This window comes from Drosophila subobscura, chromosome E, assembly GCF_008121235.1.
Source record: "Drosophila subobscura isolate 14011-0131.10 chromosome E, UCBerk_Dsub_1.0, whole genome shotgun sequence".
In the NCBI taxonomy this organism is placed as follows: Eukaryota; Metazoa; Arthropoda; class Insecta; order Diptera; family Drosophilidae; genus Drosophila; species Drosophila subobscura.
Window position 1 is genome coordinate 17,741,266 of NC_048531.1, and position 26,122 is coordinate 17,767,387.

Sequence of the window (26,122 nt, forward strand, 5' to 3'; positions counted from 1 at the left end):
CCAAATTAGCGCAAACTGCTTATGTCCGGGAGCCACTAGTAATTTGTATAAGTAAAATGAATTTGTAGCATTAAGATATTGAATTGTAGCATTAAGACAATATTTAACTGTATTTCTTTCCAGAAGGTGTTTTTATTTCAAATTCAGCTTTTTCTTTCGGCAAGTTTAATTAAAATTGGGAGTCCCCGAGTTATATTTGTGGTGTGTTCACGTAAGATCACGTGAGTTCACGGAAGCTTTCGTTTTATTTAACTCATGAAATAGTTCGATAGGAGATGTTCCTTAACAGCTAATAACTTTGGAGCTTAATAGTTCTGGCGTCTCTGGGAGTTGCGCGTTTGATTGGCCAAGCAGCAGGCAAATATAAAGGCCACGAGCTGTGAAAAGGCAAATTATTCGTATCATTAAATCAATGGAAAAAGTGTATAAGGACAAGGATAACTTACCTCAACAGCGGTGACGCCAAGGCCGGCGTACTTGATGATGCTCACATTGGTGTCCCAGAACGAGTCAACCGCACTCAGGCAGCCAGGGCGCGTCATGACCGACGTTAGGGTACAGCTGCCATTGGTAGGTGAATCGCAGCAGGAACCTGGGTAGGAGAGACCATAATCTGAGAATCTATGCAGACCGCAGCACTTGAACTGCGAAAAAAAGAAATAAATATTAGCTATGCAGAGAGGGTAGTGATTTTGCTCCCCAACTTACGCTGCGCTGCATGGTGTCCAGGAGAATGCTGTCCGTTTTGCGCTGATCCCAAATGGTCTGCACAATTTTCTCCAGGGATTGCTGGATCTGAACATGATCCACCCACACGTAAATGATCAAAACCAACTGACTGATGAGCAGCACCATCATCACACTCGAGTACTGCAAAGAGGTAATCCAATTTTTGGGTAAATTTCCTTAGTTTTCATTAAAGATCTCTCCACTTACCGTGGTCAGGCAGCAGGCATCCTCGCGTATGGCACCGCAGCAGCCCATGAATGCAACGAGGAAGATGAGGCAGCCCAGGACCAGGATTATGATGGCCACACTGTTCGCTGTGAAGGTCTCATCCATGCTCGAAAAGTCCTTGATGGTGGAGACCATAATGGACCCAAATGTGATGAGTAGAATGCCACATATCTGCAACAAAAAAGGTGCAAATTTTTTTGCTTAGTCAAACTCGTTGATAAACAGTCACCGCAGCAGGCTATGAATCAATCGACAGCTAAAATTAGTTGTATAACAACAGTCACACCTCCAATTGTTCCCGTTAAAATGAAATGAATAATGGTGTTAAGACAATTATCTACCAACCAGTGACACTTTGTGTACGTGAATTGTCTTACTTTTTTCGAGTGCGAAAAGAAAGAGTATTTTGTGAGCGTAGTACCCGACTTGTTTGTGTGGAGCAGCTTCACTCAAGTATGACCGTTACTGTACTGGGAAAATATTTCATCACGAAAAGGGAATGCACTCGGGCATTTTTTGCATCTGTGTGTGGAGAATAGCTCTCTAGGGCTATCTACAATCAGGCATATACGAGTGCGAGTATTAGTCATGCCACCCCCGCCGCCCCGCCGTTATCATTGCTGGGTACAATGTTTTTTCGTGACATCTGTTGCGGCCCCATTAACCGTAATTACGTTCATCATTGGCATGCGATGATTTATTTAAAGGTATTCTACGTTTTTTAAGCAATTTTTTAGCCCCCAGTACCTTCGATATATAAGCAGATAAGATACCGGGCTATCCAGGGTGGGGCAAGCGCAAACAGGCTCATGTTGAAGATTTAATTTGTCTTTGTACATATTATGTGCGATAAGATATTGGACTCCGGGGAGTTTGCACCAAAGCACACGATAAGCACTTGGAAAATTGATTTATTTCTTACCACAAACAGAATATTGAATATGAATAGAACATATTTCACAAAAACGCCGCCGCAATCCATTGCTGTAATTGTTGTTTGATTTTTCCTGTAGTATTAGTTCAATGCAAATGAAAGGTTTAACAATGGAAACTAATTCGTTCGTTTTTCAGGTCCGGCCGTTACTGAAAAAGCTCAACGCAGGCCTATTCTTTATGAGCGAGAATCGCATTTGCCGAAAGCTTTCATTCAAGATAAGAGAAGTGCGATAAAGTTTCAGCAAAAGCATCTACCCAAAAGTATGTTGCAGTTTATTGCGGTACATATGTACATAATGTACTTGAATACATTACATACTTTTTATATTGTACATGTGCATCGAACGTTGCAGCGTCTGCTCTGGGTCGGTAGCTTCGTTGGCTATGTGCATGGAAAAAGATCTCAAGCAGCGCAGTCGGCGCCTGTGCATAGAAAAAGATCTCAGGCAGCGCAGTCGGCGCATGCACAGCTCATAAGCTTCGTGTGGCCTTCGGCGTATGCACAGAGAATCGATGCAGCGGCAGAGGAACCAGCTTCGAATGGCATGAATTGATCGGCTGCGCGCAGCGGCAGAGAAAGATCTTCGCATGGCGCAATGCAATATTGATCGGCTGCGCGCAGCGGCAGAGAAGCAAGAAACGTTTTTGACTTCGTTTCTGTTCTTTGTGCACACAAACGCACTGAAACATGTGTGTGTGGCTGCGTGCCTACTGCTGTTTCAAGCAAAAACAAAGCCAAGCAGAATTTCAAAGCAAAGCAAAGCATAAGTTTTAATACATTTAATAAATCACATGATATTCCTGACTCTTGCCTATTGTATTGGCATATATTGAATTCTCTCAGCAATGCGAACAGCATCCGCCACATAGCAACCCATTGAGAATGCAACAAACTGCGAAAGAAAATCAAGTCATAAGTAACTAATCATGGGAATTGCTTAGGAATTACCTCAAAAACTATGACCATAACACTGGTAAACTTGATAATATTGGCACCCATGTTCCACGAATACATAACATCCTCCCGACACTGGTTGAGTTCCAAAAGCGAGGCATGGTTGAACACATTGTAACAGGAGGCGGGATATTTGGGATACAAATCAGAGGACATGTGCATTTTGGAGCCCAGCTGCAGCCATAAATAGCACAGGAAATATATGTGGATCAGCAAAAGCAAAAGGTTCATGACAGAGTACTAAAAGAAAGAAACATTTAATCTATTATTTCAGGAAAATTATTGCACGTTGCACAACTCTTACCGATGTGATGAGGCACGCCTTATGCCGATACAAGCCATAGCAACTCTGCAGCGATAGCAGCACCATGGCACAACCCAAAAACACAACTGTAATGGGCACAATCCGCGTATCATCTATAATCTCATAGTCCCTGATCACGCTGATCATAAAGGAACCCACTGTGATGTACAAAAGCCCAAAGCACTAAAAGATTTATTTGGATTATATTTTGGAATGTCTAGAGATCGATTTAAAATCAGTCCTACCGATAATAATACATTGAAGATGGACATCAATCTTTTAAGTCTGTGTGCATTACGATCCATTGCTGCAGAACTTTCTAGGAGAGATTCCTGTGAACCGCTAAGCTTCGCTTTTCCGTGGCAACTGAGCCTAGGGCCGCACTTGAGCGAAACTCGAGAGAGAGTTCTCTTATCGCTATGGGTAAAACTCATTGGTCTATATAAATCTTTATTATTATATTTATTTCTTTCTTTGTGTACATTAGGTTTATCCTCCTGTCTAAGCGGACACTTGTCTACCCGCGTTCTCTCGCCGCATGCAATTGGTCAGAGCGCCGGCAAAGAGGAAGACCAGCAGCTCAAAGATGACAATGCCCAGGCCGGACCAGCGAATGATGTCCATGTTGTCGTACCAGAAGTCCACGAACTCCCCATTGCAGCCGGGCTTTGCCAAGTAGATGGAGGATGGGCAGGCAGCCTGGCGACTCGAGTAGCCGCAGCACGTGCCGGGCACCGTCTGACTGCCGTAATTGCCGTAGCCAGTGTTGCCGCAGCAGCCGAAGGTTACCTCCAGCACACCGAAGGCATCGTAGTCATTGTTATTCCACAGCGTAGTAACCAAGTTGCCCATGTCCTTCAGGAAGGCTGTTTTATTGACAAACACCCAGCAGGTGAGCACCAGTTGAAGGATAAACAGCACAAAGATCATGCTGGTGTACTGCAAAATAAGAGTTGAATTAGATGCAGATTCCTATGGAGAAGATATATGTACGTACCGCTCCCGTCATGCAGGCGCTCTGCCGGAACAGGCCATAGCAGCCGAAGAAGGAGACAACAAAGATCAGAGCTCCCAGCACCGTGATGCAAATGGGAATCGTGTTTGTGCTCTCCACCACACCATAGCCATCAAAGCGATTGATGTCGGCCAGCATGATCGATCCTAGGACGATCAGCAGGATGCCAACAATCTGAAAGGAACAGAGAGAGGGGGGTTTACATTGGTTCGTTGAGGAAGCGCCCAAAACTTGATTTATTACAAATCAAAAACTAAAAGATAATGTCAATTAACTGATTAATGTTCACATTTGTCAAAACACACATTACACACGGTCTGATAAGGTTTTTTTACCCATACACACTCACACACTCATGCACATGTCCATGGGTGTGATAAACCGCAGCACACATATTGATGATATCATATGAAAGGAAACCAGTGGCCCCTTTCGCTTTCCAATGCGTAATATCGGGCGCTGCTTTTTATAGAACTGATGTAAGATTTAATGCTGAAAGATTGGTTTATTACAGGACTAATACACGCGGGGAAAAATATGGCATATTTAAAATTATTTTCATCTGATTTAAACATAAATGTAAATTTTAAGACGACTTTTTAACGCGGTCCATAATATTTCTGAACATAAAAGTCTTTAAAATTTCTTCATAAACCTATTAAATAATGTTGGTCATAATGTTATTATGACCTAATTGGAAACTATTTATTTTGAAATCAAAGTGAAAGCTTGTTTATAAAAATTATTCCATATTAAATGTAATTAAATATTTGTTCTGTTTCTTTTTTATGAGATTAGTGACCTCGTCCTAACTCTAAGATTTCCAATGGGTTCTACCTTTTGTAGACAATTAAAATATGAAAGTATCTCAAAACTAATGGAGAAACCAATTTCTTTTTAAATCTTACACTCCAGCAGATAATGACTTGAAAATTCCAATTTTCAAAACATTTTTAAATATTTTTCGCTGTTTTTTAATGAAATAATCGTTGCAGAATATTTCTAATTGCCACAATCCCGAGGCTTATATTTGCGTAATTATTGCTATAAAAAATTCCTTTATTTGCAATCCATAAAATCCAAAGCAAAATAAATAAAATACTGCATTTAAAGCTGTCACAAAGCTTCCTAGAGCAAACGCTTTTTAACATCTATTTTTTATATCCATAATTTGTGTAGTTCCTGGTGCCATTTCCACTCAATTAATTTCAATTTTTAAACTCACCAAAAACACTATATTAACGACATAAAGTACGAAATTAACAATTCCCGAAAGACAACCCATTTTGCTATATTCCTTTTGCGTATCCTTTTGCGTTAGACAAAATCAAATTAAAATTAAATTAAATGTATGCAGTAATTTAATGACTTCTTTTTATCGCGTTCACGCGTCGTTTGCTATTGTTCGATTGGACTGGTCTTCCCGTTGGGCTACTGTTTTTAAATTGTACCCTCAGAGACAGGCACGATATCGGCTAGATACGCTAGATATTGATATAGATATCTTATCACTCTTTTGGAGCTCACAAGAAGTCCCCAGTGATAACGGAAAGGGACAACATTTGGCGATAACAATTGGCATTCGGGAATGATTCACTGGCAAAAGTTTGAGGGCAAACGATCTAAGTATGCACGAAGCTCAGTGCGGGACTTATCAGCCGGCGGGTTACGGATATAGTTTTCGGGGGAAAACAACAGCAACAGCTCCCCCGCACCGATTAGATAAGATTTGACGGCCAAAGATAGACATTGTAATAAATATTAGAACAAAACAAAAATATCTACTTGATTGAGCTTAACCTATTTTGATTTATTGATGGCAGAACTGGATGGATGAACTACAGCTAATGGGATGATGCTAGCGGATGCTCGATCAACGCTTCCTCATGGCACTGGCCAGACAGCAGGACACAATGAAGATGCCCAGCTCGAAGAGCGCAATGATCAAACTGCTCCAGCGTATGAGGTCCGTATTGGAGGCCCAGAAGTCAACAAATTCGCTGTTGCAGCCCACACGCTGCGTGTAAATGGCAGCCTCGCACACCTGATAGCGATCCTTGTAGCCGCAGCAGGAGGCGGGCACGGCGTTGCCGTACTGCTCGTAGCCAGTGTTGCCACAGCATTTGAACTGTAAGGGAAATGTGTTAGGAATCCCAAAGAACTATTGAGAGTTGTGTAAAACTTACAGCCAATTGGAGTGCATCCATGGGATAACCCTGTGCGGCATTGTTCTCATTCCAGGCGGTGTTTACCACGGTGCTCATCTTGTCCAGGAATTTGTCATTTGCCGCAAAGATCCAGATGGACAAGGCCAATTGCAGGGCAAACAGAATGAGCATACAAATGGCATACTGCAGGGAGAAAATTAAAATTAAATATGAGCAAGAAACTCCACATAAATGAGTTCTGTTCCACTTACAATTGTCGTGCAGCAGGCATTCTCCCTGATGGTGCCGCAGCAGCCGAAGAAGGCCACCAGGAACGTCACACAGCCAATGGTTATGATGATGATCGGAATGGTCTGCGTGTTCACGGCACCCTCAAAGGCCGCAAAGTTGCCCATCGTGGAGAGCATGATGGAGCCCACCACGATGAGCAATATGCCGCCGACCACAAAGATCAAATTAAGGAAGTACAGCAGGTACTTGAACGTCGCTGATAGGCAATTCATTTTGCTGGATTTTTGGTAGGTTTTCTCGTGGAGTTAAATAATTCCGGAATGTCTCGTTCTATAATCCGTTCGTTCGTGTCGTTGGGACTGTTCTCGTCAAACTGAGTAGCTTATGGCCAGACCTGGGGCATTATAATAAACCATTCGAGGCCCGCATCTTATCAGAGTTGTTACTTATCTGCTCTTGGAAATGAAATAATACCTGTATGTATGGGTAGGTCCACGCTCTCTGTCAGTTCTATATACTCGCAGCTATGTGCCGTACACCCAATAAAAGTCATTCATGGATCTTATCGTCATGCACTGGCGTAGATAGTGCCATAAAGTGGCTGGAACTACCCACAGAATGTACTCAAAAGTTAGGTGTGAATCAGCCACACATAAAGATACCTAGCTATGGGCTGGAATACTGCCTTACAATTATGAAATACTCTACTGGGGTGCTGCCCGTACTCTTCTAAGATGAATCATTTGGCATTCCGCGCACTTTCTTTTTGCACTTGGCAGTACATTGGCCCGCGGTGGGGGCTGCCAATTGGCTGACTCATAAGACACTTTGGCTGCCGTGAGTCCCCCGCCTTATCGCGTTGATTTATCACTTATCAATCGAATAAACATGTTGTACGTTCTGTGCCGAGTACACTTCAGGACTAACTACCGGACAATTTCGATTAAGAATTGGACATTCTGTTGGGGGTTTTTCGCATGAACACAGATTAAAGTTGATTATTTTTTCTCAATTTTTATTTGCAAATCTTTCGGTGTGGTGTATAAATTATTTTGTACAATAAAAAAATATTAGCACTTCAATGGATCTCTCTCGCTCGCTCTCTCGCTATGAGATTCGAGATTTTATTTAGAGATTTTCTTGGGGGGATTTCTTCGTTTTCCTTTCGTATAACTTGAGTAAATTGTATGTAAATTTTCAATGGCCATCTGTGTATACTCGTATATATGCATGTGTTTCTTTATGTGTATATAAAATTGGGCAACATAATTCGTACTTTCGGTTTCATTTAAAATTAGTAAGGCATCGCTGCAAAGGCACTTTTAATAGTCCGCGCGACGACGATAATTCCGAATGCTGTTCGCCAGACAGCAGGCAAACACAAAGCCAACAAACTAGAGAATAAGCACAGAGAATTATTAGCTATATTCATCAACGAAGTGTCGGGTGGAGACCTACCTCAATGGCGGCAATCACCAAGCCGGAATATTTGATAATGTCGCTGTTTCGGTCCCAGAACTCCACGAAAGCCGCCTTGCAGCCGCGTCTGTAGACAGTGTCGGGGCGGCAGTTGTTTGTGTCCTTGCAGCAGGAGGGTGGGAAGTAGCCCTGGAAGGAATAGTCCGAGAAGTTGGTGCGGCCACAGCACTCCATCTGGGTAAAAGAAAGAACAAAAATAAGTTTAAAATTTGCTCAATTTCATTCAATTGTTGGTTACTGACGCTTATTTGTATGGCATCCATGTAGTCGGCACGACGTGTGCGTCGTTCCCAGGCCTTCTCCACAACATCGCCCATAATGACCAGATATTTGTCCTTCTGCAGCCACATGTAAATGACCAAAGCCAGCTGGCCAATCATCAGAACAAACAACAGAATGGAGTACTGTGGAACAAAGAGAGTGTAAAGTGAAAGTGTAAAGAGAAAGGGGATTTGCCTTACCGTCATGGACATGCAGTAGGACTCGCGTATGGCACCGCAGCAGCCGAACCATGAGATCAGCAGTATAACTGTGCCCAGGACGATCATTGTGATGGGCACCTGCTGCGTGCGCAGCGCCTCGGCAAAGTCATCGATGTTGTGGATGTTGCTGAAGAGCAGCGCACCAAAAACGATCAGCAGAATGCCGCATATCTGTGGAAAAACATAAATAATTGTTATTAATGAATATATTTTTAACAAACTTAGAATAAACAATGCAAATCAAACGTCCAAGCTGCATTAACTGGCTAAACCTTAAAGCTTTTCAACAGCAAAGCGTGTATGCAGAAAGCTTTCTGCCTCGAAAGCTTTCGCTCAACCCAAGGTGAATTTGCTATAAATTCACCGCGCGACCAACAGCTTGTGCAATGCACTGCAAAAAAAAACTAAACGCAAATGGGCGCCATAATAATTTGAATAGTTTTTGAACAACAGCAGGAGGCCTATCCAATGGCTTATCTCTTATTAATTCTGCGCTCGTTGTGGTTAATTTTGATTAAGTTTGCCGATAAATGGACTCTGATTTTGTATCGCAGTGCGTCAACAACTATTTTATTAAGCGCATAATTAGATTAGAACTGAGTAATTATCTGTTAAAAACTCATAGTTACGCTGCATGACTAAAGCATTTGAGTTGAGGAAATAATTGGATCAAAACAGACAAATATTGCGACACCCACACTGCTATATCTGTCTCGCCCCAACCCCACATATTGAGTTCAAGTGTGGCCCCCGCACCCATCTCATCCACTCAGTAGTTCCGTTTGTTTGTGTGCGTGTGTGTGTGTGGGGGGATGCAGCAGTTGTTTGGCCAAGTTTTGGCTCGTCTCAAATGGGGAGCAAGTTCACATTTAATTAAGTCAACTATTTTCGGGCGTGGGGGGTCAGACGGAACACACCCCAGCCCACCCATTACGTAACTTTACATTGAGTAAATCCGTCAAAAGAGTGGCAGGGCAGGCAAGGGGTGGATCATCAGAATGTTAATGTTTGCGTGACTGGAATGAATTCCGCGCTGCAGGCAGCTACGGAGTCGAACTCGAAGTCGGAATCACACCTGCAAACCAGTTACACTGCGAGAGTACAGTCCTCTGCTGTGAACTTTTGTTGGTACTAAGAAGTTGCTAAACAAATGGAAAACGTAACCTTTTGTTGTTGTTTTTGTTTATGTTTGAAACCAGTTAGCCTCGAAGCGGTTGCCCCGGCTATGGTACGGACATTTGTTAGAGCTGGAGTCAAACCAAACTCGTTTTCAGTAAGCCCCCAAAAATAAACAAAATACCTACAGAATTTACATATAAAACAACGTCCAACTACGTCATAGCTCTAAGAACTGATGGGTAGAAAGAGTAGTAATAGTAGAAAGTATTTTATAATAAACTTTCCTTGATTCTTGCTACTTTTTATCAGAGATTTCATTTAATTAGCGACTCCACGCCATTCCTTAATCATTTCGAACGCTCTTAAAGCAACTTGTAACCCAAATTATGGTTCTGTAACGCACTGTTTTTGGTTAACCGGTTTTTAGGCCTCAACTTTCACACAAAAACTAAAGCAAACAACAAATTTTTCGGGTTGTTTTTGTAAAGAAAAACCAGTTTTTACGGTTAAGAAACTTATGATATCATATCCCCCAGAGACTAAACTTGGTGACGGACTGGGGCTTGGCCAATGACTGGGTGCAAAATGATCTAATGATATAATCTATAATGAGTGCTTGTTGTTTCTTTTTACTCACCGAACATAGCAAATTGAATATAAACAGAATATATTTAACCATGGAGATTCCGCAGCTCATCTTGCCAGAGATTCGTCGTTGGTTGGTGGATGGAAATGGCTATATGGAAATCTGTAGAGTGGAGAAGCTGCAACTGTTCGTTCGTGGATACAGAATAGAATTGAGAATTGGGCATTGAGAAATACAAATGGATCGTGCAGACGGGGGTAGCATTAAGTATTTTATCATATTTTATTTGGGAAAGGCAGCAGCGGCACACACAAACACACGTACACACACACACACACACACATGCAGCAACGCACTGATGTCATCGAAAAACAAATTCAACATTTTGTTTATATAAAAAATGCCCAGCATTTCGATTCGATTTGAGTGTCGGGAAAATTAGCACACAATCACGTACGCGGTGCGCGGACTCCAGAGTGCGGTTTCCGTTTCAGTTTTCAGTTTTAGTTTCGTTTCGTCAAAAGGCCTTAGAACTTAGAATTATTTTAACAATACGCTGGGGCAGTGTTGGTGCTAGCGCACCAGCTCGGGCAACAGCTTCTCCTTGGGTAGGAGCGAGGCCTTCAGCTCGTTGTAGCGCCGCCAGATGTAGGGATAGCGTGCAGCCCAGGCCAGCCAGGCTTCCTTCTCGGCGGTGGTTTGCTCCACGCGCTTCAGATGCTTGTAGTATTTGCCATTGCGCTTCACGCTGGAGGCCACATCCTGTGCGAACTTGGCAAAGCGCAGCTTGAGCAGTGTCTCGGAGACATCCAGCAGGCGATTGCCCTTGGGCGGATGCACCAGACACAGCTGGCACACGACGTAATCCTGCTTGCCGCCTTTGTTGAGTGGTATGAAGGTGGCCTCGCGTCCCACGAGGCACTGCTGCAGCCAGGCAAAGCCATTCGAGTTGACGCTGACGCCGGGCAGCTTCACGGGCAGCAGGCGCTTGTTGCTGGTGAAGATCGGTATGAGTGGACGATGCTTGATCATCAGCAGTGTGTCCTGATCCCGCTGCTGCACGCCGCTGATCTTGCCCGTGTGCATGATGCGCTCGTTGATGATGCGCTCCGGGATGTGCGACGGCTGCTTGAACTGGCGCACCAGATAGGCGGGCTTGCGCTTGGCATAGGCCACGGCCAGCATCAGGGCCGAGGTGCCGTAGATGAGCAGTTCGCTGCCCACTGTGTCGCGCTCCAAGTAATTACATAAGCCCTGGTATTTCTCCCGCAAATACGCCTTATTGGATTCCATTTCTGTGGCCGTACTCTCCTCTATTAAGTAACTTGGCGCCTGCAAATTGTTTTTATGTTGAGTTTATGTTTTCTTGTTTTATGCAATTTCTGATGACGTCATTTTACCAACCGAATACGTCAGCAAGGTAAGGTAATGTCTTCCACAGAGTCTCGCGCGTCTGTTGTTTCTATATTCGTCTTATATCTATATGTATTCTCGCGACTTAAGGCTAATTTTGTCGGATTTATTTTGCCTTTTAGCGCTGCTTCTGTTTTGCTACTAAACAGACTTTGACATAAAGGCCGGCGACGCCTTGAGTGCGAGCGGGATGGCGTGTGTGTGTGTGTGAACGATCTTGTATACGTTGTACTGCACTTGAAATCTGCACGCTTTGCAACACTGCCCACTCTCCCACACACACATTCAAGCAAATTCAAAAACTCACACAAACATACACCTTTGGCGTTACTTTTTCGTTCCGTTTCGTTTCGTTCTTTTTGCGTTTGTATTTATTCGTTTTATTTGCGCGCGCTCACGATATGAACTGGTGCCGTTGTCATTACAGACTGAGACGAGAGATCGCTTAAAAGCCGCCACTGCCAGAAGCTGACGCTGCTGCCCCAACCGCAACCGCCTGTTGCTCTTGCCTCACACACAAACACACAGAGCAGAACACACGTACGAACTTTGGCGCTCGGCTCCACGAATTTTTGTTGTGATGTTGGCGCGTAGCATTTTGTTCGTTACGGTTGCTTCCCCGAACCCCACCATCACATTTAGGTGACGATGACATCGTTGAGGAGGGGGAGTCGTTTTTTGCCCTGTACGATTTAATTGCACTAACTTGTTTTGTTTTGTTGCTGCTGTTGTTGTTGTTTTGGTTACCAAATGGTGAACCTTTTGTTTATTTATGCAAATTGCCAGCGCACCGTTTCAGTGTTGCGATGTGGTTGTTGTGAAGGTAGCTGCTGGTAGCCTGCCTGCCTGCCCACGAGGTGATTGGGAAACGCAAGATTTGAAGCCAGGTTTTTCTCAATTTCGTTTCCCCCACAATTTCTGGCAAAGTGTAATAGATGAAACGTGCTTATAATAAATTAATATGGAATTTAATGGATAAATAAAAGATAATTGTAGTCAATTATAATCTTTTTAACAATCGCTCGTGGGTGATATTTATCTGATGCATAAATTTGCACAAATTTGGCGATAAGGGAATTAAGAACTGAACTGTTTCCCCTGCAACTTTCACGATATTGCGGTTTTGTGCATTGGCGTAGGCGTCGCTTGCAGTGGGAACAGGTTTGCGGCTGAAAGTATTTACACGCAACTCGTTCGAGCTCCAACGGTAGATTTACCCCCACCCACAAGGCGCTGCCTGCCGGCCCTACTATGGCTTCGGGCGCATGGCTTCCGCTTTTAATTACATGCAGGGGGGCTGCAAGGGGAATCCATCCATTCGTTGTAATTGTCTGTAACTTTTCCTTGACACACACAACAACTGGTTTCCAAAGTTAATTGCGTAATCCAATTGTTAGAGAGAACGTGGCTACGAAACTTTAATTTTTTGTTTTTTACTAACCGAAAAAGATTGAACCCTAAGCCGTATGACGCTGCCTGACATTGCTAATTAACAAGTGGTGCTGCTCCGTACAATTAACCTTTTGTCGTTCCGTATGTAAATGTATTTCCCCTCCACAGACAGACACAGCAGCAGCAAGCATATGGATTCTACAAATAACAAGCGAACCCCAATTATTGACAATATAGAAACATTTATGAATCACTTTGTTGACTATGAATTTCCAGTTTCCGTGCGGCTTCCGAGCGGCGGCTTACTGGCTTCTGGCATCTGGCAAATTATAAATTAAGTAAGAAATGTAATGCAATTGTCTCTCGAGGGGAATGGAATGCCATTAAGATGAAGGAAATGTGCACACGGGAAGCAGCATGCGTCACACTTGAATACATTTTTGCAAATTATTCTGCCACTTATCCAACCCACTGGAAATCTAATGAAAACCGGGAGCAAACGGATGGGCGCTTGTTGCCACAGCTGGGCAAACAAATGTTGGTTACCGTTTGGAACATGCATAAACGCTACACACACACACACATTTATTCACCACGCTCCCAAAGACAAGCGCCAGAAAGGGAGAGAGATAGAGTATTGGTTCCCGAAAGAGAGAGCCGCAATTTCAATTGGCATTAAATAATATTTAAATTCGATTGGAAAATAGGGACGCCATTATTGTGTGTGCTTTATTTCGTGTGTGTGTGTTTGGCCACCTCCGAGCAGGAGGCAGCGTAGTCAGTATATAATCTCCATTAAAAATCGTAACTTGATTAGTGAGTGAGTTTCATAGAAGGGGAGTAACTAGATCCTAGAGCTAGTACAGGCGTCGTGGATATTGCAACTGCTGTCCGACTGCTGGCTGTGCGGATCCCGAGCTAGAAACGGGCGGTGTGGCCGTCTGGCCGGGCAACAGCGACAGCTGCTGTCGATTCAATTGTGCCTCATGGCCGCCTGAGCTTCCACGTATCGGCGGAAAGCCTTGGGTAATGCTGCCAGTGGTCTTGGAACTCTGACAAAGAGAGAAAGAATGCTGCTGTTAGGCCTAACTGTTGTAGCGCAGTGCTCGTGCCCACTCACCTGACTGGTGCTTATTTGCAGCACATTGGGATGCATTGAGAGCTCGCTCATCATCGGCTTAAAGATCACACCCTCCGACAGCAGATGCGGCGGCGGTGGTACATGATTCTGTGGCGCACCATCGTGCTTCACCTCGATGTGATAGCGCTCCGGCAGCTTCTCCATGGTCACCTGCGGCTTGGATGCCTGTATGGACAGGCTGCTGGCCACGCTGGTGGCCTGCACAACCAAATCGGATTGGGAAATGGGCGGCTGGTCCAGATTGATGTGCAGCACCTGCATCGGCTGCGTCTTCGGCGACTGCGTGTCCGAGGCCTTGCTCACCGTGGCATTGGGCAGCTCCACATGGTACGCCTGTCGCAGTGGCAGCGCATAGTTGTAGATGGACTGCAGCCGTGCGTCTGCCTGCTGCTGTGTGGTAGGCGGCGCTGCAGTCGTCTGATAGAACAGGGTGCCCGTGCTGGGATACTGTGCCGTGGGCTCTGCAACAGAAAGGAAGGGAAAATGCATATTAGGAGCAGCAAATGGACTGTGGTGGGTGGCGGCTTACTTTGTTGCGCAAAGCTCTTGTAGTACGCATGATTCGGTGGCGAGGGACTTCGCCCTCGCTTCCCTGCCTGACTGCCGGGCGTGGGCTGCAAAAGATAACAAAATATGATGACTCCACGGCTAATTTTGGCTACCAGACAAACATCCATACCTTCGGCAGCTGCTGGTGATGCTGTTGTAAGCGGAGAGTCGGCAGATAGACCGAGGTGGCCACAGTGGCCGCCGCCTGTTGCATGGCAAACAGTTCGTTCTCCTTGGCCTGCTTTTTCCGGGTCTCATCGTCATTGAGCACCTTTTTTAGCTGCACCAGCAACTGATGCTTCTGACTGTGCAGATCCGCCAGTTGCTCGTCCAGTTTGGTGATCTCATCCCGTGTGTCCTCCAGGGCCTGCTGGTTCTCGCGCTCTCGCTCCTCCTCCTCCCGGCGCTGTCGCATTTGCTCACAGTAGGCATCGTATTCCTCCTGCCGACGCTGGCGATCCGCCACGATGAAGGTTCTGAGCGCCCCTCGCAGCTTCTCTGCCCGCTCTGCCTTGGCTGCCTGTGCGGCCGCATTGTTACTGTTCACCGCGGACGCTGGCGGCATTTTTGTGTTATGCTTAGTTATTTTTCCAATTTTACCAGCCTTTACGAACGGTCCTCGCAGCAAATCACTCCACAATTGTTTGACTAAACGGTCAGGCCAGTGGATAGAGCGCAGAACTTGTAAAATGTAAATTATTTTATGCCTTATAAGCGCTGTGCAGTGTTGTCGCGGTCACTCTGTAAATATTTCACTATGCTGATGTTCTCTATGAAGTACGATGCCGGCCAAATCACTCTGTAAACTTTGTTGCGTTGGCTTTTTATTTCATTAAACTCGTGTGTTTTAGTTAATTTTTGTTCGTTTCAAGAGATAAACAATAAGGTTCTGTGTGTGCAGTGGCAACTCTGGAATATTAGCCCATTGTCGACCAATAACTTCGTTTTCTTAGTATATTTAGGGTAGTTTTGTTATTTTACTGGGGTATTTTTGGGCTCATAATTGCCGCTCAAAAATGAGTCGGGACAGCTATTGCAACAATGCATTTTCTGAGCCTTTTTGTCCGGCATGGACATCCCTTTTCACAGCATTTATTTGGAAAAGTAATTCAACAATCGGATAAAATTACCGGTTCAGTGTTGAGATTCCTTATTATCTTGTAATATTAAACAGAATAACAAAATTAAGGAATAGGATTTAACGTGGTATATTTACGGAGTATTTTTAAAATGAGCAGGTATTTTTCTGACGGTCAGACTGTATATCTCATCGATAAGTCCGCGGTCACACTGATTAAAACCAGCATTGGTAAACGCCGCGAAACAACAAAATAAACTAAAATAGGTGAATAAAATAAAAAAAAGGAAGTTACAACTAAAATATATTAACAAGTACAAATAATTCGAAACAATAAATTTTCCGATATAGTTTGTTGACGTCGCGGGTGTGGGTGTACGTGTTTCGTTTCGAAATCGGTTTTTGGTCGGTAAATGCAGCAGCAGAAAAATCAGTGAAATGTGTTTAGTTTTTTCTTTGTATTAACAATAGCGTATAGCATTGTTAAGCACACACAAAACACACAAATAAGTGATACAACGTGCCTCTTATCCACTAAACCATCTGCGGAGACGGAGTACAGGCAGAGGAAGAAGCAGCGGCGGAATAAACAACAAAAGCGCTAAGCGGCGGCAAACATGGCGAGTGAGTAACCAAAAAAAAATAAAAAAAACAATAAAGAATAAGTACAGATTGAGAAAGAAGTGAATTTCTTAATTTTTATGTATGCTGTATGCTCTGTGTATCTGCTGCTCTTTTAACACACAAAATTCCATTCTGTACGTTTTGTTTGTTGCCCCCCAATATAAACAAATGCAACTCATGCGTGTCATTGTTTGTATGTGTATGTGCAACATGCACTGACTGCATTCTCTGTGTAGCGCGCCGCGCACAATATTTATACATTTATGAGCTGCGAAGACACCCAATCGAGACCAGGTGCCGGGTGCTCTCGAGTGTGTCTCCTCTCCAGCTTCATGTCTGCCGCTGCTTGCTGCCATGGTGTGGGTGGGGGGATTACAGCTAGCTGAGATGCTCATGTGTGTATGTGTGTGTGCTCGCGCAGTCTTTGCCCTATGATGCCAGAGTTATGTGTGTGAGAAAAATCAATATTTACGCGTTTTTCTGCTCAGCTTCTTTGCACAGGGGGGAGGGGAGCACGGATTTGATGATGCACAGAGAGCTTTATGCTCTCCCCTCCCCACACTCCCGCGTTGACCGACTGCACTTACCGTTGGGATCAATCCAATCAGATTTCTCTGCTTTATCCTTTAACGGCACAAGCGCTAACAATTCTGGCGGGAATTGAGTAACTCTCTCTCCCCTTTGGCACACACACTTTGTCTTTGTGATATGCCTGTCTGTGGTGGTGGTGGTGTGCACTGCCACCTTTTACTAGAAACCATCCACCCAAGTCACGTCAGTGAACCACCGCTGGGGCTCCCCAGCAGTGACGACGCATTAATAAATGAATATGCCTACTGTGAGGTGCAAGGTTTACCGGCATGTTTCAACACTCACCATTCCCCCTACCCCACATTCAAGCTCGGATTCAACACCACCCCCCCAGGGGTGGCATAACAAATAACAATGAATAAATGAAGAGAAGTGAATGTCCAACACATGGCCATACCCTGGAATGATGAACATGACTCTAAAAAATATATAATAACTTTATGCACACAGCCCCCTTGATAGCTCCGTTAATATACCCTTTGCCAGGGGGACAGCAGCCCACACAGCACTTAAACGTGCCTTGTCGTGGCTCCAGTGCAAGCAACCCCAGCAGCTGGGGCCCAATGTTGCGAGACGAGACCCATTGCCGGTCCCCAGTTGCCAGTTGCTGCCTGCTCCCATCTGTGGCTCCTTCTTCGCTTTAGAATTTAATTGGTCCTTTGTGTCTGCATTTGGACCGGGCGCGTTCGCTTGGAGTTTGACTGTCGCTTGCCTTGTGGCAACCCCCGACCCCAAGCCAGCAACCCCAAGGCGCTGATAAGGCCGATGATATCAGAGCACCCCAGTGCACCCCTCCCTGTGCTTTATGGTTATTATTATTATTTTGGGCTCTATTCTTTTTTTTTTGCTGCTGTTGTTGCTCATTCGTTCCACGCAGCTTTTGCCGGATTAGCTGACTGTTACGAGTATTTTAGTTTGCCCCAGCAACGAATTTATTGCAAGGCAAAACCCCTCGGGCTGGCTATCGGGCCTGTTTGCGTATTCCTCTAACGTTGCGCCTCATCTGGCCGGCCTGACTTGTGATTTCCTTTTCTTCTCGTTGATTCTTTTTACTGCTAATAAGATTTTGGGTCCTCCCCTTGTCTAATGGCCTTGAGAATAAATGAATGAATAAAGGGGGTTGTGAAATTGTGGGGGTGGAAAGGAACTGTCGCTCTGTTTTAATTGAGTTCGTGCCCCCATTCAAATTGGCATAGAAATTAATTTCAATTAACTTGAGAGTGGAAGTCGTGCTGTTTCTCCCCGTTCTCGAGGACCCCACTAAACAGCAGAAGTTTGTGTCCCTTTCGAAGTTTTTGAAGCATACTTCTTGGGGTCTGAAGTGCTGCCAATTCCTATTGCCCTCCCAGCACGCCACACTCACAGCTCGCCACACTGAAAACCAACACAAAGTTATTTCAAGTGGCACATAAACTGAAGATGAACTTTGTCAACATTTGAGCTCTGCCCTTTGAGGCCGGCCAGTGTGTGCATACAGACACACATTCAACTGTATTCCACTTCAAGGCAATGCGGAGTGTGTATACACTGTAAATAGTTTGTTAGAGATGGGAGGGAGGCAGACTCTTTTCATGCAGCATTACAGGAGATCAAAGGCAGGTAGTAAACAACTTGTAAAAATGTATAGCTAAAATGTATATAAACTAAAGTTACATTTATTAACAATCTTAAGCCGGTTTAAAAAGAATTATTTATGTTTCCATGAAACTAATCAGCAACTGAATGCTGTGCCCCTTTTAAAGCTGCTTGCCATGACACTATTCAAGCTAGCTGCCTGTGTCTTGTAATTGCATTAACTGTAAGTGCAAGCAAAGCTTACAGTGAGAGAGCGGACGATCGAAAGTCAGAGAGCGAGAGTTGCTACCTGCTACCTGCAAGCAAACAGAACTTAAGCAAAGGTGGTGGGTTCCCTCTGTTTTTCGGGGCTCATCACGCACACACATACAAGCACAGCGAAGTTTTGTTGTTGTATTTGCAGTTGCATGAGAACAAAAAGGTCCGCGAAAAGAGAGCGCGTTTGCCTGCAAGTGAAAGAGGGAAAAGCGCGAAGTGAAGAGGGGAAGAGAGGCGTGAGAGATCTCGAGAGAACTAAATTAGTCTTTTTGCTGTATGCTGCGCCATTAGCTACATGCAAAAACTGTAAATTTAATATCAAACGAGCTCCAAAACTCCATCAGGTGCTCTGAGAGTTTTCTTTTCATTCAAATCGTGTTGTTCAAATGTGTTTTACGTCTCAAGCAAATTTAAAAACATTCCCCGCACATTCCCAAACCCTTTTTGCTGTCTTGACACACATACAACTAAACCCAAAATCAAAAGTTCGCCAAACAAAACGAAAACAAAACCAAAACAAAATGCCTTTTGCCTTTGCACGCTGCTGGGCAGGAATGAAAGCCAATAGAGAAGCCGCCTGGAGAGAGCACGGAGATGAGGACCATGAGGAAATGGAGGAGAACGAGGAGTCCACCATGATGCTGCGCCAATCGTGTCTCGATCGTGTGGTGGCGGATCTGTGCTGGGCCAACTACGATCTTGCCCTGCGGCGTATCAGCGATTCGCTGTCCGGGACTACGGATCGAGGACAAATCGGAGCCCTGTTGGAGCTCAAAAACATTGTGATTCGAGTGCACGTTAATGCCGATGGGGGACAGAGCTTTGGGCCCACCTACCAGTCGGCTGCCCTGCCGCACGCCTTCACCGCCGAAATGCTGGACGTTGTACAGAAAGTGCTGCGTTGCAGCAACCACTACGAGGTGTTGCGCCTCTCGCAGAATGACACTTACTCCGAGGTGAAGCGCTCCTACAAGCGGCTGGCACTGCGCCTGCATCCCGACAAGAACCGCGCGCCAGGCGCCGAGATGGCCTTTCGCCGCATCAGCGAGGCTGCCGACTGCCTGACGGATCACAATAGGCGGCTGGAGTACAATCAGGACATGTTCATGGGTGACTCGACGTACGACGAGTGGGAGCTGCAGGAGGAGCAGCAGCAGCAGGAGGAAGAGGGGGAGCTGGGGGCTGCACCGCGTCGCCCCTATATGGCGGCCAATCAGCGCGTGCCACAGAGTCAGGCGCTCTTTCAGACACAACATCTGGCCGTTGGCATGGTCTGCTCGCTGCTCTTTATGTTCCTCGTCATGCATTTCCTCAGCACCGTGCCGGAGTACAGCTTCAGGCGGAGCAGGTGAGTAAGTGCCAGAAGGGAGTATCAAATAATGCCACTCCCCTTCCTCTCCGCAGCACCCACAGTGTGGCACGCTTCAGTCATGCCCGAAACATTGCCTACTACATGAGCCCCGAGAGTGCCGCCAAGTACACGGAGGAGCAGCGCGAGCAGCTGGAGCAGCAGATCGAAAGCGTTTACATTGAGGAGCTGAAAGTGAACTGCCAGCAGGAGACCAGATTGCGTGAGTTCTGAGCCACCAAAAGGTGTTCCTTCATGTGTTCCAACCTCTCTCTTTCTCCATTTTGCAGGCGACACTCTGCTGCTGCGCGTGCTGCAGGCCGATATGCAAAATATGCGCCAACGTGCGGAGCACATGCCAATGCCAGCCTGCGAGGCGCTCCACAAGATTGGACAGTCCAGCTTTAGGCCACTGCTGCAGTCGAGTCAGACTAAGGAGAATAAGGAAGCAACTGGAGGCTAGGCTGGCGGCAGAGGTGGAGACTTGAGTGATGCTTGAGGGGAAACTTGCACGAAGCTTTGTATTAAGGGAATAAATGTGAATAAATGTAAATTAGTTAATAATTATATAAAAATTATCTTTGTGCCTTTTTCAAGTGTGACTGGGATTGTCCAGGCTGCATTTGGCGATAGGTAGAGGTGGTTCTTGAGTGGAAAATGAGCGCGGAGAGGGGTAGATAAGAGTCGTTGCTCATGCCAATATATTTCCCATATAAATATGCAGAATTTTCTTACTTTTTAATGAAGATTCGCCCATTGTGCATTGTTCTCTTGTTCGTTTACAATCTTGTAATCTTTGAAATTAATTACATTTCCCTTTCGATTATGGAACATTAGAACCCTTCGTTAATAAACCCTTCAAAGCTGTTAGCAAATACTCCCATAAATGCTCTCAAAATATAATTTCTCTACATTTTACTCAAGACAAAAATGGCTTTGCCTTGTGCCAATTTCATGCAAAAAACTAATCAAAATATGTATTCAATTTTCTAATAAATAAAACCCATTAAACATGTACCCACAACATAGGCAAATAAATATTGATTTGCCGAAAAACCCATTCAATATTTACGACAACAAAAAACAAATTTTGTGCCTGAGAGTTGAGTTGAGTTGAGTTCCCTGTGGCTGAGTTCCCATGGCTTCCATGGCGCACTTCCTGTGGCCTAACCCACATTCGGTAAATGCCCCAAAACGAAAAAGGAGCACAAGCTTCAACAGCAGAAATTGCACACGAAATTAAGGCAACATGCAACAAACAACAAAAAGCAGCAACAACATCCATTTTTGCACTAGTTTTTCGAGCATTTTTATGTCGTTTTTTTCAACCCATTTTCCCAACGTTTAATGGTGAAGAAATATATAAAAAATAGACCCAAAATGCAAAACGAAAATGCAGCAATTTGGCCCAGAAATTGAAGCGAATAAATGCCTCAAACGGCTGCCTCAAAGCAAAAGCTAACGAACTTGCCACGGAACTCGAACGGAATGGATGGATGGTTGTCGGATGGTTGGCTGGTTGGTTGGTTGGGGGCATGGCACACTCTGAATACCAACGAGTACCAGTTACCAAAGCAAACACATTGAGGCACGCAAAAAAAGGCAGTAAAGGCAGACTCTGGCCTCGCCTCTGTGGCTGTCTGTCGGAAGTGACGCTGCAACCTGCACCCTGCACCTGTCTGTACCTTTTGGGGGGTTGAAGCTGGTTACCCTGTTGCCAGCTGTCCATCCAAATGCATTCAGTGTGTTGCATTGAATGTTGGCATTCACATGTGCACAATGTTTGTGGCCAGAGTTACCTTTTTCTAAGTGCAACATGTCTGGCTCTCGAATGATGCTTGGACGAGGAACGAGGAACGAGGAACTGTGTGGCCGGGTTCGCCCTTTTGCCCTTTGTTTAACCTATTCATTATTTATGCTCCACAAAGTTTGTTGAATTGCCCCAACCCAGCGCGCTGCCTGCCTGCCTGCCACCAACTGTCGCCAGTTGTCGGGGCGCCGCTTGTCCTTTGCTGTTTCCCCTATTCAAATGTGTTTTCCCCGGCAACTGGCTGAAATAATATTGCGATAATGTTGGCCATAAAAGTCGATTCACCGCCAAATCAAATTTAAATTTTAAGCCACATTTTTGGCTCACTTTTTGTAGCGAATTGTATTGGAATTTAAGCTCTAGTTTTCAGCATTTTCGCTTTAAGTTTCCACCCAATCAAAGGGTATTTTTTAAGCCCATTCCTTTTCCACTCCTTAGTTGCCTTTTTCCTAACCATTTCATTCCTTTCCTGTAACTCGTGATAGCTCTCGCAGATTGCTTTTTGTTTTGCTCGCGGCAAGGACTTATGCAAATCACTTATGCCCCACCGCCCCGCCCCGGCAACATCTGCTGGCAATGGGCAGGGAAATGGTTCCTTAACGCGGCACACGCTTGAAAAGTTTTCCCCGATTCTGAGTTGATTCTAATGGTTCAACATTTATTTATAACCCAAAGAGCCATGCAGGCTGTAGCTGTGCCCACACTGTCCTTTGGCTGTCCTCGGGCACAGCTGATAATCGAAATTGCCAATCAATTTTGTGTTGCAAAAAGGGGAAAAGGAGAGCGAACACAGTGGCATTCCAATGGTGGAATATTCTCTACCCTGTGGCACGTAATGGCTGCCCTTTCAGGCACACTTTAGACTCGGTTGCACAAGTGAAGACTTTTAACCTCCGATAATGATATTTTCACATAAACTGTACTAAAAACATTTATTAATTCCACTTCCTCCCCCTCTTTCTTCCTCTCTTCACCAGCTGAAATCGATGAGCTCATTGAGCAGCTGAAGACAACCAGCGTGAGTGCGGGCAACAGCCAGACGACGAATCTGCTGTGCGAAATCTCCGCCACCAAGGATCCCAAGCTGTTTGACAAGCACGAGCTGGCCGATTGCTTTCTGGAGCTCACCCAATGCGAGGACACGAATGTGCGCAAGGAGGCGGCCAAGTGCATAGCGGAGATCACCAAGTCCGAGGTGCAGCGCAAAAAGTTCACCAAACGCGACATAATCGCCGCCTTTTTGGATTGCTTGCGGCAGGTGCCGACGCCGGATGGCAGCATGGAGCTGCCCATACAGATCTGTCGAGCATTGGGCAACATTTGCTACCTGAATGACGAGGCGCGGGATCTCATACTGGAGCTGGAGGGCGATGCCGTGCTGCTGCAGCTGCTCGACATTGCCAGCATCGAGGATGTGGCCAATGCGGCGCAGTTCATCAAGGTGCGCGGGGGACTGCTCTCAAATTACTTGCTGGGCGGCGAGGGGCTGGCCAAGCGTGCCATGGAGCTGGGCGTGATGAAGAAGCTGCAGGCCATCATTTCCACGGGCGCCTCCAATGTGGAAGTGCATGAGGATCTGCTGCTGAACACGCTGCCGCTGCTCAGCATTCTCACGGAGAACGTGGCCGATCTGAACTTTGAGGCAACGCTGAACATTCAGCTGTCGCGCATTTTGGCTGCGTCCACCAATCCGGACTTGGCGGAGATGTGCCTGGAGCTGCTGCACTACCAGGCGGAGAGCGATGAGGTGAAGCTGCTGCTGGCCAAGGATGGCCTCTGCGAGACGATCTACAATCTGCTGGAGAAGTACAAGACGCTGGCGAGCACCAGCGAGGCGCGGGCACTCATGAAGCTCGCCTGCGAGTTGATTGTGCTGATACTCACGGGGGGTAAGTTGAAGCTACTTCCCCTGGCAACACTTTAGCTCATGGTTTACCCTTTTTGCAGATGAATCCATGCACTATCTGTATACGACAACGCTGCTCAAGAACATGGTCGACTGGCTGGACTCGTCGGACATTGATCTGCTGACCACGGGCGTGCTGGCCCTGGGCAACTTTGCGCGCACCGACAGCCACTGCATTTACTTTGTGGAGCAGCAGACCATGAACAAGCTGCTCGAGGTGCTGGCCAAGAACAATGGCGTCAAGGACGATGTCCGTCTGCAGCATGCGCTGCTCAGTGCGTTGCGCAATTTGGTTATACCCAAGCCGAACAAGAATGCGGTGATCCAAGCGGGTCTGGTGCAAACCATTCTGCCCATGCTGGAGATACATCAGCCACCGGTTGTGTTCAAGCTGCTGGGCACGCTACGCATGACAGTCGATGGGCAGGGTGAGTGCTGGCACGAGTTGTCTGTCCCTCTGCTTTGCTTTAACTCTTCGTTTCTTTGCAGAAAAACTCGCTTTGGAGCTGCTGAAGAACAAGACGCTCATCGAGCAGCTGGTGCACTGGAGCAAATCCTCCGACTATGCAGGGGTCACTGGCGAATCGCTGCGTCTGATGGCCTGGCTGATTAAGCACGCGTATCTCAGCAAGATTGCCTATGCGCTGCCGCGCAAGGGCGATGCCCCAGCCGAACAAATAGCGGACAGGATACCCCTCACCCAGGACTATGATCGCACGAGTTTGAGCCAGTTTCTGGCCAACGAGGGCACCGTGGAGGCCATGGTCAGCATGCTCACAGCTCAGCATTTGGTCATGCAGAATGAGGCGCTCATTGCGCTGTGCATCCTGTCGGTTGTGTATTTGTCGCAGGCAAATCAAGCGGGCCAGCAGCAGGCGCAACGACTGCAGGATGAGCTGATCAAGTACGAGGTGGGCAAGAAGCTGGCGGAGCTCATAAGCAAATCATCGGACAGCATGACCAAGGAGATTGTTGAGAATCTGCAGAATTGTGTGAATCTGCTGAAGTCTTCCGAGAAGCTGGTGGCACATCTCGATCAGCACAACATCAATGAGCTGCTGAAATCCATACCCATACTCACCGAATACTGCACGTTGTAATGGCAGCAAAGGGGGAGAGAGCGCGTGGCATTGCATTTAATTCAAGCACCGCAGTATGCCTAGAGGAATAAGGATATAAGGAGGAGCAACGATTCAGTTTTAGACTCGATTGTGGCAGCAGCGCAGATTGGGGAATGTATTTTTTTAGACGCAAGCATATTTTGACTGCATTTACGACAGCAAACCAACGAGGAGCCCGATTAGGAGCAGCAGCAGCAGGCGGTCGCCCAGTGGGAATGAATATTTATAATTATAATAATATTAACAATTTACATAAGAAAGTAATCATTTTTTTAGCATACAAACAAAAACAAAAATCTTTTCTGTTACAAATGATTTTTAAGAGCACAATAACAACAAATCGTGGTGATATCGCTAAATATATATTTAATAAATGTATTTTATGTGTATTGTACTTATAATTTTTAATTGAACAAAAAACAAACACCATTTTTAACCAAAAACAAACAAACACAATTTGCGAGCACAAATGTAGTTTTTAGATATTTTTAAATTGCAACAAAAATCTTCAAGTATTTAATTGTGAACACAACAGTTTTTAAAGGCAACTTTTAACACACAGCAACAACAACAACAAAGTAACAGCAACTCAATAACAATCAAGCAAATCACAAAAAATATTAAATAAAAAAATAAAAATAGTTGAAACCCCAACAAATAAATAGAAATATAATGCAAATTTTACAGAGCGTAGGATTTCAAATTTTTAACAATTATAAAATTATTAAACAAATTGTTTGGCTCACAATATAATCGAAATTAAGGCAAACAGTTTATGGAGCACCATTTAAGAGCGAGAGGAGAGAAAAAAACGTTGATACACACCACACACCCATAAAACCCACAAAAAACATATTTATAAATTCTAAACACAATAATGTACATTTAATAATTCAAATAAAATTTGAAATTCATGAGAAATAAGAAAAAACAAAAGCAAATATTGCATAGTTTCATTTAAAGTTCACGTGGAGCAGCTGAGTCTCGCAATTGCTATCGCTCTGCATGCCCGTAAGAAGTGTAGTGTCATACGACCATTACCACTAGCAGTGAATTAATACTAATGTGACATCATTCTAACAAT

General features: G+C 45.2%; 9 protein-coding genes across 11 annotated transcripts; 2 read left to right on the top strand and 7 right to left on the bottom strand.

The window, feature by feature from the left end:
• Positions 1-219: 219 nt before the first annotated feature.
• On the bottom strand, positions 220-2,031 carry LOC117890158 (CD63 antigen-like). Its single transcript, XM_034794851.1, has 5 exons — positions 1,880-2,031; positions 937-1,128; positions 709-870; positions 447-644; positions 220-377 (listed from the first exon to the last, which is right to left on the bottom strand). The coding sequence occupies exons 1-5, from the start codon at positions 1,937-1,939 to the stop codon at positions 306-308; spliced, it is 684 nt and encodes a 227-aa protein (XP_034650742.1). The 5' UTR covers positions 1,940-2,031; the 3' UTR covers positions 220-305.
• A 674-nt stretch (positions 2,032-2,705) lies between these two features.
• LOC117889868 lies at positions 2,706-3,424 on the bottom strand. Its single transcript, XM_034794375.1, has 4 exons — positions 3,410-3,424; positions 3,153-3,335; positions 2,843-3,088; positions 2,706-2,786 (listed from the first exon to the last, which is right to left on the bottom strand). The coding sequence occupies exons 1-4, from the start codon at positions 3,422-3,424 to the stop codon at positions 2,706-2,708; spliced, it is 525 nt and encodes a 174-aa protein (XP_034650266.1).
• Positions 3,425-3,589: 165 nt separating this feature from the next.
• On the bottom strand, positions 3,590-5,574 carry LOC117890157 (23 kDa integral membrane protein). The gene is made up of 3 exons (XM_034794850.1): positions 5,393-5,574; positions 4,150-4,341; positions 3,590-4,091 (listed from the first exon to the last, which is right to left on the bottom strand). The coding sequence occupies exons 1-3, from the start codon at positions 5,450-5,452 to the stop codon at positions 3,654-3,656; spliced, it is 690 nt and encodes a 229-aa protein (XP_034650741.1). The 5' UTR covers positions 5,453-5,574; the 3' UTR covers positions 3,590-3,653.
• Positions 5,575-5,949: 375 nt separating this feature from the next.
• On the bottom strand, positions 5,950-6,944 carry LOC117890160 (23 kDa integral membrane protein-like). The gene is made up of 3 exons (XM_034794854.1): positions 6,587-6,944; positions 6,354-6,518; positions 5,950-6,295 (listed from the first exon to the last, which is right to left on the bottom strand). The coding sequence occupies exons 1-3, from the start codon at positions 6,836-6,838 to the stop codon at positions 6,041-6,043; spliced, it is 672 nt and encodes a 223-aa protein (XP_034650745.1). The 5' UTR covers positions 6,839-6,944; the 3' UTR covers positions 5,950-6,040.
• A 711-nt stretch (positions 6,945-7,655) lies between these two features.
• LOC117890159 (23 kDa integral membrane protein) lies at positions 7,656-12,085 on the bottom strand. Of its 2 annotated transcripts, none has more exons than XM_034794852.1 (6): positions 11,953-12,085; positions 10,284-10,416; positions 8,507-8,698; positions 8,288-8,449; positions 8,025-8,219; positions 7,656-7,960 (listed from the first exon to the last, which is right to left on the bottom strand). In XM_034794852.1, exons 2-6 carry the CDS (start codon positions 10,341-10,343, stop codon positions 7,889-7,891), a joined length of 681 nt encoding a protein of 226 aa, XP_034650743.1. In that variant the 5' UTR covers positions 10,344-10,416; positions 11,953-12,085; the 3' UTR covers positions 7,656-7,888. The 2 variants fall into 2 exon arrangements, with proteins under 2 accessions (XP_034650743.1, XP_034650744.1); XM_034794853.1 differs by having other exon boundaries at positions 11,965-12,080.
• LOC117890156 lies at positions 10,566-11,889 on the bottom strand. Its single transcript, XM_034794849.1, has 2 exons — positions 11,637-11,889; positions 10,566-11,564 (listed from the first exon to the last, which is right to left on the bottom strand). The coding sequence occupies exon 2, from the start codon at positions 11,523-11,525 to the stop codon at positions 10,806-10,808; it is 720 nt and encodes a 239-aa protein (XP_034650740.1). The 5' UTR covers positions 11,526-11,564; positions 11,637-11,889; the 3' UTR covers positions 10,566-10,805.
• Positions 12,086-13,728: 1,643 nt separating the features above from the next.
• Positions 13,729-15,625, bottom strand: LOC117891332 (G protein pathway suppressor 2). Of its 2 annotated transcripts, none has more exons than XM_034796752.1 (4): positions 14,871-15,625; positions 14,708-14,796; positions 14,158-14,639; positions 13,729-14,089 (listed from the first exon to the last, which is right to left on the bottom strand). In XM_034796752.1, the coding sequence occupies exons 1-4, from the start codon at positions 15,290-15,292 to the stop codon at positions 13,895-13,897; spliced, it is 1,188 nt and encodes a 395-aa protein (XP_034652643.1). In that variant the 5' UTR covers positions 15,293-15,625; the 3' UTR covers positions 13,729-13,894. The 2 variants fall into 2 exon arrangements, with proteins under 2 accessions (XP_034652643.1, XP_034652642.1); XM_034796751.1 differs by having other exon boundaries at positions 14,708-14,792; positions 14,858-15,624.
• A 387-nt stretch (positions 15,626-16,012) lies between these two features.
• Positions 16,013-25,786, top strand: LOC117890096 (rap1 GTPase-GDP dissociation stimulator 1). Its single transcript, XM_034794759.1, has 4 exons — positions 16,013-16,429; positions 22,989-23,900; positions 23,959-24,345; positions 24,407-25,786. The coding sequence occupies exons 1-4, from the start codon at positions 16,423-16,425 to the stop codon at positions 25,015-25,017; spliced, it is 1,917 nt and encodes a 638-aa protein (XP_034650650.1). The 5' UTR covers positions 16,013-16,422; the 3' UTR covers positions 25,018-25,786.
• On the top strand, positions 19,242-20,679 carry LOC117890099 (dnaJ homolog subfamily B member 1). The gene is made up of 3 exons (XM_034794763.1): positions 19,242-20,201; positions 20,258-20,424; positions 20,492-20,679. Exons 1-3 carry the CDS (start codon positions 19,375-19,377, stop codon positions 20,662-20,664), a joined length of 1,167 nt encoding a protein of 388 aa, XP_034650654.1. The 5' UTR covers positions 19,242-19,374; the 3' UTR covers positions 20,665-20,679.
• Positions 25,787-26,122: the final 336 nt, after the last annotated feature.